Source organism: Caretta caretta, chromosome 5, assembly GCF_965140235.1.
Source record: "Caretta caretta isolate rCarCar2 chromosome 5, rCarCar1.hap1, whole genome shotgun sequence".
Lineage (NCBI taxonomy): Eukaryota > Metazoa > Chordata > Testudines > Cheloniidae > Caretta > Caretta caretta.
Window position 1 is genome coordinate 105,137,599 of NC_134210.1, and position 14,547 is coordinate 105,152,145.

General features: G+C 43.0%; 1 protein-coding gene across 3 annotated transcripts in view; it reads left to right on the top strand.

Annotated features, from left to right (window-relative positions):
- Nucleotides 1-14,547, top strand: part of UHRF2 (ubiquitin like with PHD and ring finger domains 2) — a 179,199-nt gene that overhangs the window by 131,580 nt on the left and 33,072 nt on the right. For 2 of the 3 annotated variants that reach the window (XM_075128768.1, XM_048851774.2), the window contains exon 9: nt 7,870-7,974. The exons of the other annotated variant lie outside the window; for it this stretch is intronic. In XM_075128768.1, coding sequence (XP_074984869.1) covers nt 7,870-7,974 — 105 coding nt within the window. The remainder of the gene's footprint in view (nt 1-7,869; nt 7,975-14,547) is intronic. 3 annotated transcript variants of the gene reach the window in all.

The window sequence follows — 14,547 nt, forward strand, 5'->3', positions numbered from 1 at the left end:
ATGAAAGCTTATGCTTAAATAAATTTGTTAGTCTCTAAGGTGCCACAAGTACTCCTGTTCTTTTTATGGATCCAGACTAAGACGGCTGCTACTCTGAAACGTGCCCCCACGAGGAAGATCCATCGACAGTCATCTAGACCTAGACCCATGGCTCAGCAATTTTTGTATCCAAGGCCCTTCAAACCACCATGCAAAAGGCAAAGGGTTCAAAGGACCCATTTCCCTACGTCTGAGGCAACAGGCTTGGTATCCCAATCTCAACCCCCTGACAATGTGCTATTTTTTAATGGGACCTTGAGGCTGTGAGTCCCTAAGTCCAACATCGGTTGACCTTCACATGCCATTTGGAGGTTGTCTAGCACTGTTTCTCAACACCTAGAGTGCATTAACCACAGACCAGTGGGTGCTGAATGACATCCGCTTTGGCTGTGCGATCGAGTTTGCATCTCTACCTCCTCTTCTTGATTGAGAAGTGATAGAACATGTCCCTCCTCTGTACCAAGAGAGTGACTTTTACTCAACTTATTTCCTTATACCCAAAAAAGAAGGGTGCATGGAGACCAATTCTCAACCTGTGCCACCTCAACCGCTTCATTTGCAAACTCAAGTTTTATATGGTCACACTGGCCTCTTTAATACCATCCCTGGAGAAGGACATGTGATTTACAGTTCTCGATATGAAGAATGCCAATTTCATGTATATATTCATCGCACCCACAGACATTTCCTCAGATTTGTAGTAGGCCCAGACCATTTCAGTACAGATTACTTCCCTTTGGCCTAGCGACCGCCCCCATGGTCTTCACCAAAGTATTTGCTGTACTGGCAGCTCACGTCAGACACCTCGGTCTCATTGTCTTCCCCTACCTTGACAACTGGCTCCTTGTTGCCAAGTCACAATAGGAGGCCCATATGTCAACTCTTAATGATGCTATACCTCCTCTCTTCCCTGAAAAATATGTTCTGACACCCATGAAGTCCCTGGAGTTCATTGGCGCCATCCTGGATTTGGTCACTACAAGAGCTTACTTCCCCAAAGGCAGTTTCAGACCATGAACAGTATTATAGCCCAGATCACAAACAGCCCTTGAGTATCAATTAGGACTTGCCTCTCTCTCCTGAGGCATTTCGTCTCCAGCACTCAGATCACTCCTTTCACAAGACTTTACCTTTGTTGCCTCCAAGCATGGCTTGAGTCAGTATACTCTCCAAACTGCCACCCCATGAGCTTCTGCTATCAACTGTCGAAACCCTAACCCTCCATGGGGTAAGAGCTCATTGTAGTGACTATTGCATTGCTTTAGGAGATAGCTGCTTTACAGATATGGAGGAGGGACATGTGCAGCTCCGTTCACACCTTTAGAAGACACTTTGACCTAGTCCAGTGCTCCTCTGCACCTGTCCTTTGCACAGACCTCCCTGTCTGTATTTCAGTATCTACTCTCCTTCCCCTCTTCTTTGGATCTTCTTTTATCTACAGTGGAGAAGGAATTGGAGAGGCAGTTGGTCTGCCCTCCCCTTTATCCCCTGGATCAGAGGCACAAGGTGATCCAGGAAGCATGCATGGAAACAACGGACACTACTTTCAAAATCTCTGGCTCCTGACGCATTTTGCACATATGGAACCCACAGTGGAATAATGATAGGGACCACACATCTTGAAGAACCTGAAGTTACAGGTAAGTAACCTCCTCTTCTGTATTCAGTTCAGAGTTTTGATGATATGTGGTGAATGAAGTATGGGGACCACACATTCAATTTTGAGGATAAAAACAAATATTGAATTTCTATTCAGTGAGCACTATCCATCCTGTGCACTGAAAGAGGAAGATAGCCTCTGAAATAAATAGTACATGATCGTGCAATTAAAGATTGTATTACAGTGCATATGTATAATGGTATTGAATTAAGGTTGTAACTGGCATACTTAATTCTGACATTTGCTACCTTTTCAGTACTTGACTTTTCAGCCTCTGTGGTTTTTTAATGTAGTTTTTAATTTATGAAACAATCAGCAATTAAAAGATGGCTAAAATGCAACGCTTAAATTTCCTTAAGTAAATGGTAAATATTTTCTTGGGTGCGTAATCCACCAAGCCTTCAGGTTTGTGCCCATTTATGGTACAATTTAACAATGATTGTAGTTAGAAAGTTTTTCCTAATATCTAACCTAAATCTCCATTTCTGCAGATTAAGCCCATTACTACTTATCTTAACTCTAGTGAACATGGAGAGCAATCAGTTGTCGTCTTTATAACAGCCCTTAACATATGTAAAAGCTGTTTTCAGGTCCTCCTTCAGTAATCTTTTCTCAAGCATAAACATGCCAATTTTTAGCCTTTCTCATAGGTCAGGTTTTCTAAACCCTATATTTATTTTTTGCTCTCCTCTGGACTCTCTCCAATTTGTCCACATCTTTCCTAAAATATGGTGCCCAGAATTGGATGCAGTATGTGAGCTGAGACCTCCACAGTGCCAAATAGAGTTATAGAATCATAGAACTGGGAGGGACCTCGAGAGGTCATCTAGTCCAGTTCCCTACACTCATATCAGGACTAGGTATTATCTAGATCATCCCTGATAGGTGTTTGTCCAACCTACTCTTAAAAATCCCCAGAGATGGAGATTCCACAACCTCCCTAGGCAATTTATTCCAGTGCTTAACCACTGACAGTTAGGAAGTTTTTCCTAATGTTCAACCTAAAACTCCCTTACTGTAATTTAAGCCCATTGCTTCTTGTCCTATCCTCAGAGGTTAAGAAGAGCAATTTCTCTCCCTCCTCCTTCTAACAACCTTTTGTGTACTTGAAAACTGTTATCGTGTCCCCTCTCAGTCTTCTCTTCTCCAGGTTAAACAAACCCAGTTTTTTCAATCTTCCCTCATAGGTCATGTTTTCTAGACCTCTAATCATTTTTGTTGCTCTTCTCTGGACTTTCTCCAATTTGTCCACATCTTTCCTGAAATGTGGCACCCAGAACTGGGCACGATACTCCAGTTGAGGCCTAATCAGTGTGGAGTTGAGCAGAAGAAATACTTCTCATGTCTTGCTTACAATACTCCTGCTAATACATCCCAGAATGATGTTTGCTTTTTTTTTTCTTTTTTTTTTTCTGCAACAGCGTTACACTGTTGACTCATATTTAGCTTGTGATCCACTATGACCCCCAGATCCCTTTCCCCAGTACTCCTTCCTAGGCAGTCGTTTCCCATTTTGTATGTGTGCAACTGATTGTTCCTTCCTAAGTGGAGTACTTTGCATTTGTCCTTATTGAATTTAATCCTATTTACTTCAGACCATTTCTCCAGTTTGTCCAGATCCTTTAGAATGTTAATCTTATCCTCCAAGGCACTTACAACCCCTCCCAGCTTGGTATTGTCCGCAGACTTTATAGGTGTACTCTCTATGCCATTATCTAAATCATTGATGAACATATTGAACAGAACTGGACCCAGAACTGATCCCTGCGGGACCCCACTCGTTATGGCCTTCCAGCATGACTGTGAACCACTGATAACTACTCTCTGGGAACGATTTTCCAACCAGTTATGCACCTACCTTATAGTAGCTCCATCTAGATTGTATTTCCATAGTTTTTTTTATGAGAAGGTCATGTGAGACAGTATGAAAATCCTTACTAAAGTCAAGATATACCACATTTACTACTTCTCCCCCTATCCACAAGGCTTGTTACCCTGTCAAAGGAGGCTATCAGGTTGGTTTGACACTATTTGTTCTTGACAGATCCATGCTGACTGTTATTTATCACCATATCATCTTCTAGGTGTTTGGAAATTGCTTAGTTATTTCCTCCATTATCTTTCCGGGTACAGAAGTTAAGCTGACTGGTCTGTAATTCCCTGGGTTGTCTTTATTTCCCTTTTTATAGATGAACACTATATTTGCCCTTTTCCAGTCTTCTGGAATGTCTCCTGTCTTCCATGACTTCTCAAAGATAATTTCTAATGACTCAGATATCTCCTCAGTCAGCTCCTTGAGTATTCTAGGATTCATTTCATCAGGCCGTGGTGATCTGAAGACATCTGACTTGTCTAAGTAATTTTTGACTTGTTCTTTCCCTATTTTAGACTCTGATCCTACCTCATTTTCACTGGCATTCACTATGTTAGATGTCCAATCGCCACCAACCTTCTTGGTGAAAACCGAAACAAAGAATTCATTAAGCACCTCTACCGTTTCCACATTTTCTGTTATTGTCTTTCTCCCCTCATTGAGTAACGGGCCTACTCTGTCCTTGGTCTTCCTCTTGCTTCTAATGTATTTGTATAATGTGTTCTTGTTTCCTTTTATGTCTCTAGCTAGTTTGATCTCGTTTTGTGCTTTGGCTTTTCTAATTTTGTCCCTACATAACTGTGTAATTTGTAATTTTGGCTGAGTTTCCACTTTTTGTAGGACTCTTTTTTTGAGTTTTAGATCATTGAAGGTCTCCTGGTTGAGCCAGTGTGGTCTCTTGACATACTTCCTTTCTTTCCTACGCAGTGGGATAGTTTGCTCTTGTGCCTTTAATAATGTCTCTTTGAAAAACTGCCAGTTGTCTTCAATTGAGAAAGATGAATTTATAGAAGCTCCTCTTATTGGGTGTAGCTCATTTTGTGTCTTAACCTGTCTGCTTTTGTCCCTATGTGCTTGCGTTGTTCTTTTGCACTGACCCTTAGCACTTTGTTCATGTTTCTGTTTTTTATAGGATTCCTTTTTGATTAAAGAGTTCCTCTTGGAGCCACATTGACCTCTTATTATCTTGCCTTTGCATTGGAATAGCTTGCTGTTATGCCTTTATATTGTCTGTTTGTGAATTGCCAGCTCTCTTGAACTCATTTTTCCCTTAGATTTTCTTTATAGAACCTCTCTGATTTTGTTAAAAGTGTGTTTTTTTTGAAGTCCATTGTCCTTATTCTGCTGCTCTAGTTCCTTTCTTTCCTTAGAATCATGAAATCTGTCATGATCCCTGTCACCCAAAGTGCCTTCCACCTTAAAATTCACAAGAAATTCTTCTGTGTTGGTCAGAATCAAGTCTACAATGGCTGTCCTCCTGGTTACCTCCTACACTTTCTGAAACAAAAGTTTTTCCTCAATACATTCCAAGAACTTATTGGAAAGTGTGTGTTTTGCTGTGTTACTTTTCCAGCAGATGTCTAGAATTACTGCCAAGGCTTGTGTTTTGGATATTTCTGTTATTTGTTCTAGAAATGCCTCCATCTCCTTTTCCTGATTTGGTGGTCTATAGTAACCCATTATCTTGACATCACTCCTGTTTTTGCCTATTTTATCTTTACCCAGAGATTTTCAACCGGTCTGTTTCTCACCTCCTTCTGGACCTCAGAATAAATGTATATGTTTTTGATGTTTAATGCAACACCACTTCTCTTTTTTTCTCAGCCTGTTCTTCCTGAACAAGTTATACCCCTCTATACCAATATTTCATTCGAGATTTATCCCAAGTCCCTGTGCTGCCAATTATGTCATAATTTAGCTTATTTATAAATACTTCCAGTTCTTGTTCTTGTTTATTCCCCATACTCTTTGCATTTGTGTATAGACATCCTAAGATATTGAGCAGATTCCCTCACTGATCTCACTCTTGCTCCTGTGACCCTGTTGTAATTTTCCATGTTCCCCCTACCCCAATATCTAACTGTCCATTAGGATTGTTTTTCCTACGCTTACTTGTGGGCTTTTGTCACTTCCAACCTCTGAACTTAGTTTAAAGCCCTCCTCAGTAGGTTGGCAGGTTGGTATATGAAGATCCTTTCCCCCTTATTGGTCAGTTGGACCCCATCTCTTCCTAGCAGTCCTTCCTAGAACAGCTACCTGTGGTTGAGGTAGCCAAAGCCTTCCTATTGATGCCATCTATGCAGCCATGCATTCATCTCCATGATATGTCTCTCTACTTCGACCCTTAATCTCAACTGGGTAGATGGATGAGAACACAACCTGTGTCCCCGATTCCTTCATCCTCAATCCCAGAGTCCTGTATTCACTGCTGATCTGCTCAGGGTTATACCTGGTAGCATTCTTAGTGCCCATGTGGATGAGCAGCATGGGATAGGGTCAGGGGATGAATTAGTCTTGGCAACCTTTTTGTGACATCTCTGGTATTGGCTCCAGGCAGACAGCACACCTCTGGGACTCTATATCAGATTGGCAGATGGATGTCTGTCTCCCTCAGAAGGGAATTCCCGACCACCAGCACCCTATACTTTCTTCTCTGGGGTGTGGTGAAGGGAGAAGTCTTGGGAGAAGATGGCTCCTCCTCCTTAGCTGTTGGGGTCTGCTCCTTACCTTCTATGGCCAGTACTCCATACTGGTTCTTGACCATGATGGATGGGGGACCTGCATGGCGGTGAAGCACTGTCTGCTGCCCGAGGTGACCAGCAACCAATCTCCTCCCTGTAGAGGTGCCAATTCTCCTTCCTCCTCTAGTGATGCTGTAGTCATCTGAAGTTGGTTAGTATTCTCTGTCCCAGGTGTTTCCATGTGTGCCCTGTCAATGAAGTGCTCATGCTCCTAGATGCTACCCAGATGAGTCACTTCTACCTGCTGCTCACCTACCTGAGGGACTACCAGAAGACACCCAACACACTAGTGGGTTTTCCCGCCAGGCCATGTTCCGAGCAAGTCAAGACAGGGCCAGGGTGGAAGCCTCCAGAATCAAGATGCCTGTCTGGCAGTGACCCCAAGAGGTACAGGCAGAGTTAGAGCTAGCTAGCAGTGGTGTTGGTGACACATTATTTCTGTCCAGTTGTGGGCTCTTCTGTATAGAGTAGCTGCAGGTTAGGGTTCTGTGGTTTTCCTTTCCTTATCTCCCTACTGTCCTTTTGCTGGCAAACTCAACTAGCTAATTGCCTTAGTCTCATGAGCCACATGTCTTACCAGTCATTGGGAGCCTGCATGCTTTTTAAAGCTGGGTCCCATATCCAGCTGGAATGGGTGATTCAATCCCCTCACTCAGCCACCTCTAATCACTGCTCAGTGAATTGGGCCCTAGACCAGAGGTGGGCAAACTACGGCCCACGGGACCGTCCTGCCTGGCCCTTGAGCTCCCGGCTGGGGAGGCTAGCCCCCGGCCCCTCCCCCGCAGCCTCAGCTCACCATGCCGCCAGCACAGAAGGGGGCTGCACTGTGGGAGCAGGGGAGAGCAGGAAGGGAGGCTCACCAGCAGCCACAGGGGACAGGTGGCAAGAGCGTGGCGAACACGGGTGGAGGACTCAGGAGGAGCCCCAGGCCACCAGAGAGAAGCGGCGCTTTGAAAGGGAAACCGCCGCATCTCTCCGGCTGTGTGGCTGCCCCTGCTCCTCCTGAGTCCTCCGCCCATGTTCGCAGGGCCACATTCTGAAAGGAAGCTTTAGAGGGAGGCCTGTCGGGGTGGGGGTGTGGATAGGGGTCAGGGAGGGGGGGGGATTGGATAGGGGTGGCGTCCCGGGGGGGCACTTAGGGGAAGGGGATCCCAGGAGGGGGTGGTCAGGGGACAAGGAGTGGCGGGGGGTGGATGGGTTGGGGATTCTGAGGGGGGCAGTCAGGGGGTGGGAAGTGGGAGGGGGCGGTTAGGGTTAGGGTTTGGGGAGGCACCGCTGTCTCTACCCAGCCCCCCATACAGTTTTGGAACCCTGATGTGGCCCTAAGGGCAAAATGTTTGCTCACCCCAGACTGCCTTTGTGACTTTGTTTCTCCTAAAAGTACATAAAATCCTCTCTTCCTTAGGCAGTTTCATATTAACCTTTTATGCAGACTGCCTCTTCACATAGAATTATACTTCATTAAACAATAAATGAATTGTTAAAAATTAATATTGTTGGCCAGTTGCTTCAAGAAGTTATCTTAAAGATTTCCTCTATTAATTTTATTACCCAAGGTGAGTGAAGCAGGCGTTCACAGACCCCATGTTGGTGGAATCCATGGACGCAGTAATGATGGAGCTTATTCACTTGTGCTGGCTGGAGGATTTGAAGATGAAGTGGTATGTTTTTATCCAAACCAATGTAAAGATTTTTGTTTTATGAATGTTAGAGTTAAGTTCATTGCTGCTCCTAAAGTTAACCCTCATAAACAAGGTGTGAGCTCACAGAATAATAAAAATTAACTATTATTTATTTGTTTTAATTTAAATAAAAATATATGTTTAAAAAAAATCTATCCTTAAAGTATATGGTTATTGATGACAGAAGACAACTTCGTGTTCTAATGTAAAGTACTTTAATTACAGCTGAATTTTAGTTTACTCACAAATGCTAATTGTTAATATTCTTATATAGTCTGGATTTATTATCGGCATGTAAAATCTGATGAGCCTGTGACAGTGGGCTTTGGAAATGATGCATTTTAGATCCTGCCCTGACCATCATGTTTATTGCTCCCAAGTTAATAAAACTGATTGTCCAGCTGATAATCTTGAACTTTTGGCAGTGATGCCTGTAAAATCACCACAGATCTTAATTTTAGTGAGGCTAGGATAAAAGATACAAGGTCTGATCCTGAGATGTGCAGAAGGTCCTCGTCTCCCATTGATTTAACTGAGAGCTGAGGGCCCTCAGTACTACACAGGAAAATGTTATCACTTTGGATCATCGTGCTCAAAAAAAGATGTTGGGAAATTTCTACATTGGTGACCAATACATATCAACATCTAGAGTAAATATGAAGCATTAGTCTTGTTTGTCCTTTCTTTTCCTGAGCCTGACCAAGATAAGTGTGTGAATAGATTGTTTTCCGTAATCAAAATAATGTTTACACAGGGTACCCCCCCTCCTGCAGTTCTATGCCATCAGGTGGAATTCTGAATCATGCAACAGGTGAACATAAAGCAGTAAGCATCCTGTTTTTTAAAAAAAACATAGGCAGCTGTTAATTGCAGGGGAAAAGGCATTAGACAAGGAAATGAAATAAACATCCTAAATAGCATCAGAATGTTATGTATTCTTTGCCAACAGCGCTTACCCAGCTGCTGCCGCTGCGGGAGTTTGCCTCCGAAGGCATCAATGTGTCTCTGTTGGAGAAGTCACATGAGGAGGTACTTGGTGTTGGAACATTACTACATCCCTGGAGTCAACCCCAACCCAAGCCCCAGGGCACATGGCCATGGCATCCTATTGAGTCAGCTGCTATATGGTCAAAGCTGGGTAGCTGGGGGATGCTGTTACTTCTGTTCTTTATTTTTGGCAGTGGTATTGATGTTTTGGAGCCTTGGTATCCCCGGCCCTATCCCCAAACTGATGGTGTGGCCAGGTGCTACTGCAGATACTGATACTCAAGTAAAGTCATACTCTTGTGGGCTTTATATTTTGGAGCAGAGAGGGAGAAGGGAGGGGAAGAAATATTGCAGCTGCTATTCTCAAATGTTTGTACGGCTGCCCAACTTTGTGCCTTTAGGCTTAATTCCTGTAGCTCTTTAATTAAGAATACAGAGGGAAAAAAATCTTATTTTAGGCGCATGTTTAGTAATAATGGTAATTTTCCCTTCAGTAACTGCTCGCTGGCATTAACCTACACAAACCAACTTTCTGTGGATTTCTAGATGACTTCCACCTTTCCATTTTTCTTGGAGAGGGTTAAAGGAGAAAGCTCTCTAACACACACAGAAAAATTCAAACTCCTTTCTTGTCACTCTTCTACATACACCAACCGTTCCCCCACAAAACACTTCCTTAAAAATTGGTGTAGAGGCTTGGACTCCTACCCCAGCCAGTTTACTAAACAGGACCAAGGAAAGGGGGATTAAGAGTCCAACAAGACCTATCACTTGAGCATAGTTACTTGTATGTAAGTGTTTGCAAAATTGAGTGATAAATTAATATTAGAGGCTATTTTATGGCTTGTGTTTATCGTGTTTTTCAAATGGTTTCTACTTACCTTTAAGATTCTTCTCCATGCTCTCCTTGTGGGTATGAGCAACTGCTTATCACATGAGTGAGATTTGTCTTGCAAAAACTTGTTGCAGGAAGGGGAAATTACCCTTTGGCTTTCCGTTCTTATCCTTTTATGCACAACTGAAAGTGCCCAATTTGCAAGCAAACAAACAAACGTGTGTAACTGTGGTCACATAAATCTTGTTGAGTTTAGTGAATGAAGTTACTCAGTTGCATCAATGCGGGACCAGATTCCAAATTTAGAAAGGGATTCCATCAGCCTTTGCAAAATGAGCAGTAAGCTGAAACTTAACAGTCTTGCTGCTTATGCTGAATTTCCATGAAGTTACATGCATCTAAAGTGTTCGCATATTAATACTTTTCTTGTGATTGTCTATCCTCATAATTTAATGGAAAGGAGTTGCTTTAGATATCCAATTTAAGATGCACTAATTCAAGGTTCCTCTGATTCAGATTGTTGGATTTGTTAAAAATGAGAATCTTTCAGTCCTGTTCTTGATATTTTAAGGGCTCTAGAACACTAGAAATCATTGAAGAAATCATTGCAGAATTTTTTTTTATGAATTTGAGCAGTCTAAGGCCATGTCTACACTAAAAGGAAAAGTCGATCTAAGCTACGTAATTTGAGTTACGTGAATAACGTAATTCAAACCGACATAGCTTAGATCTACTTACCATGGGGTCCACACTACGCAATGTCGACGGGAGACACTCTCCTGTTGACTCCCCTTACTTGTCTCGATCTGATGGAGTACAGGAGTCGATGGGAGGACGATCTGAAGTCGATTTAGCGGGTCTTCACTAGTCCCGCTAAATTGACCGCTAATGCATCGATCGTCGCTCATCGATTCCCGGTAAGTGTAGACAAACCCTAAGAACTACGTTCTTTATGGACCAGTGTTTGTCAGGAGCCAATATGACCGATTTTAGACATTCCTAATTACTGTGAAGTTTGGGATCAGAATCTTCATGATTTATTCCTTTTGAAGCATCTCTGTATCCAATTCAAACTATTAAAGAAGATTCAAAATTCTCTCCTTTGAGATGCCAAATTGTCAATCTGTAGTTTTTGCAGTCAGTTTTTGTGACTTCATTGAAAGTTTAAATACTTTTTGAGTTAGGATTAAAACTGATGTTTGCTTCCTCTCAGTGAATGGACTTGAAGGTGTATTCTTCAGATGGTTTGAGGAAGTATTAATCAAGGTGGTTAACTTAAGTACTGATTCTGTGTCAATAGTTTAATCTGAATGAATGTTGTTTTTTCCTCAAGTGTACTCTGCTTATTTCCATTTGTGGGATTGGCAGTTCCCATTGTTGAGTTACAGAATCTTCTGAAGAGTGGTGTTCATTGAGGTCAATTATCCCTCCCTCTGCCTCCTCGGTGGGCAATTCTCAGGTTATTGGAGGAATGCACCCAACTGCTCCTGGGTTCCTTCTTAACTGCCAAAGGTTCAGTGAGCTCATTTCACACACAGTGTCCTCAATTCATTCCTTGTCAGTTTTTCCTTTTCTTCTGCCTTCTCAGGGCTATTTTTATTTTAGTTAGATTCTCAGTTAATTAACACAGGTTTCTTAATTTAAGAACAAAATAGAAATGATACCCATTTATCATGTGTCATCTGGACCCACATGGAGCAGGAGGGCTGCCACACCCTGCTGATGGGAAGCTCTTCAAGTCCCAGAAACTAAGTCTGACAATGTGTAAGTCCATCATTGACTTTAGAGATTCGCTAGGCAAGTGACTCTATTTCCAGATCATGCAGCATTCAGGTCCATGGTCTTAACCTGACTGACAAAGCCCGGTACTGAGATTCCAGCACAGTAGATACAGCAACTAGGTCCCTGGATCTGTCCAGGTCAACCTAATCCAGCACTGAAATTCCAGCATTGTTGATATGACACCAAAGCCCCAGGGTGTGACTGGGTAGAGCTAATCCAGTGCAGAGGTTCTGGCACAATCAGCATGTTGCTGAGGTCCGGAATCCCTCTAGGTAGACCCAGTTCATTGCTGAGGTCCTGAAACTGTTGACATGCTGCCACAGTTCTGGCACCATCAGTTTCAGAGAATCAGAAGTAGTTTGGTGCCCACTATAAGAGGCACTAGGGCCCCAGATCCCTCTAGGTCAACCAAGTCAATTGCCTAGGATCTGGCATCATAGAATGTGGTGAAGTACTTGATGAAGTCATCGGGTACCCCCTTTGTACATGGCATTAACATCCCCACAACAGTCTGAATCATGCAAGTCCAATTCTAAGGATTTGGCACTATTGGCTGGTGTACCACTTGTTTGAAGTGATCTAGCAGAAGTGTAAGTGGTGTTTGATCTCTGCATCCATCTGGATTGACAGTCTGGTGTTGAGGATCTGGCACAATTGACTCTGATGAAACACTTGCATGAAATGATTCGGTGAACAGTGTAAGCAGTGTTGGATTAAGGGTCACTCAACAGATGGGTCTAACAAATATTTTTTAAGACCAAACACTCAGTGAGTAGTGATCAGTTACTCACAAGAGGGAACAGAGTAACAGCTGTGTTAGTCTGTATTCACAAAAAGAAAAGGAGTACTTGTGGCACCTTAGAGACTAACCAATTGCATCCGAAGAAGTGCGCTGTAGCTCACGAAAGCTTATGCTCAAATAAATTGGTTAGTCTCTAAGGTGCCACAAGTACTCCTTTTCTTTTCACAAGAGGGAAGTTGATCAGGATGGTCTCATTACAGTCACCTCCAGCACTGGACAGCTTCAACCTTCCTTTGTTACACAAACTCATTTATAACTTTTTGTTGTCTTTTCTTATACATATGTATTATTAGTGTCTCATTTCCATATTAACTCTCCTCCCCCAGCAGCCTCCCCCAAATCAGTCTTCTAGCTTTTTAGTTACTTTATCTTTTCTTATTTGAGCATAAGCTTTCGTGCGTAAAATCCCCACTTCTTCAGATGCATGGAGTGAAAATTACAGATGCAGACATAAATATACTGACACATGAAGAGAAGGGAGTTACCTCACAAGTGGAGAACCAGTGTTGACAGGGCCAATTTGATCAGGGTGGATATAGTCCACTCCCAAACAATTCCAGGAGAGGCGAAGATGCTTCTGTAATGAGCCAGTCCCTATTCAAGCCCAAATTAATGGTGTTAAATTTGCAAATGAATTGTAGTTCTGCTGTTTCTCTTTGAAGTCTGTTTCTGAAATTTTTTTGTTCAAGTATAGCTACTTTCAAATCTGTTATAGAATGTCCAAGAAGTTTGAAGTGTTCTCCCACTGGCTTTTGTATGTTACCATTCCTGATGTCTGATTTGTGTCCTTTTATTCTTTTACGTAGGGACTGTCTGGTTTGGGCAGTGTACATGGCAGAAGGGCATTGTTAGCACATGATGGCATATATAACATTAGTACACGTGCAGGTGAATGAGCCTGTGATGGTGTGGCTGATGTGGTTGGGTCCTCTGATGGTGTCACTAGAGTAGATACGGGGACAGAGTGGGCAACAAGGTTTGCTACAGGGATTAGGTCCTGGGTTAGCGTTTCTGTGGTGTGGTTTGTAGTTGCTGGTGAGTATTTGCTTCAGGTTGGGGGGCTGACTGTAAGCGAGGACTGGCCTGTCTCCGAAGGTCTGGGAGAGTGAGGGATCGTTTTCCAGGATAGGTTGTAGATCGTTGATAATGTGCTGGAGAGGTTTTAGCTGGGGGCCATATGTGGTGGCCAGTAGTGTTCTGTTATTTTCCTTGTGGGGCCTGTCCTGTAGTAGGTGATTTCTGGGTACCTGTCTCACTCTGTCGATCTGTTTCCTCACTTCCCCAGCCCAGTGCTGAGATCCTGCACCACAGGTTCAGAAGAATCACATGCAATGAGGCTCTGTGTCAAGCATAAGTGATTAAAGGTCCCCAGATCTGTATAAATAGATTGAGGGTGGTGCTGAGAACTGGACACCATTGACTCTTCATTTTTAGAGATAGTATAGCCCCATGATCCTTGGGAGTATACTGAGTCAGCATCCTTACATCTGTGTCTCCTTTTCTGGAATCTTTCCAATGTCAGACACTTAGTTTGTGTAATTTCAGTAGTCAAGTGATACCTACCTGTGGTTAATTCCCAGGATCTGCAGAGATAGTCAACTGAGGCAATAGGTAGACATTCCTTCTGTGGGAGTTCCTCCAGATGAGTTCCAGGCCAGGGTTCTGAGAAGAAACTGAAGTGCCTTTTGTCATCTCTGAAACACATCACCTAACCAAGGTATCCTTGAATGCAGACACCTTCATCACTGAAACCTTGGAAGCCCATTCTTAGGCCTAGATTGAGGACAATTTGGTAGCTAGTGGGTTTCATTCAGTGCCACACGCCTTATTGATTCAAAAAATAACTAAGACTTTGACTTTGAAACTACCTGAAGCCATTACTGCCTGGAAACATCAAGATTCCAAACATCAGTGTCCGTGCTTTGTTTATGAAGACGGGCCGTAATGAGGTTTCCTTGAGTCCACTGCACGAGCATCTGCTGATGCTGGATCACTGGATCTTCTTATTCTCCTATTTATGTGCAATCAACTGTACACTGAGATTTCCTAAAGCAACACTTTAAAGTTTTAAAAAAGGACAGCCAGTCCTGCGAGCACCGTGTCCTGGCCCTGAAAGTCTATTAGTGGACTGAGCTTTTTGGTGCCA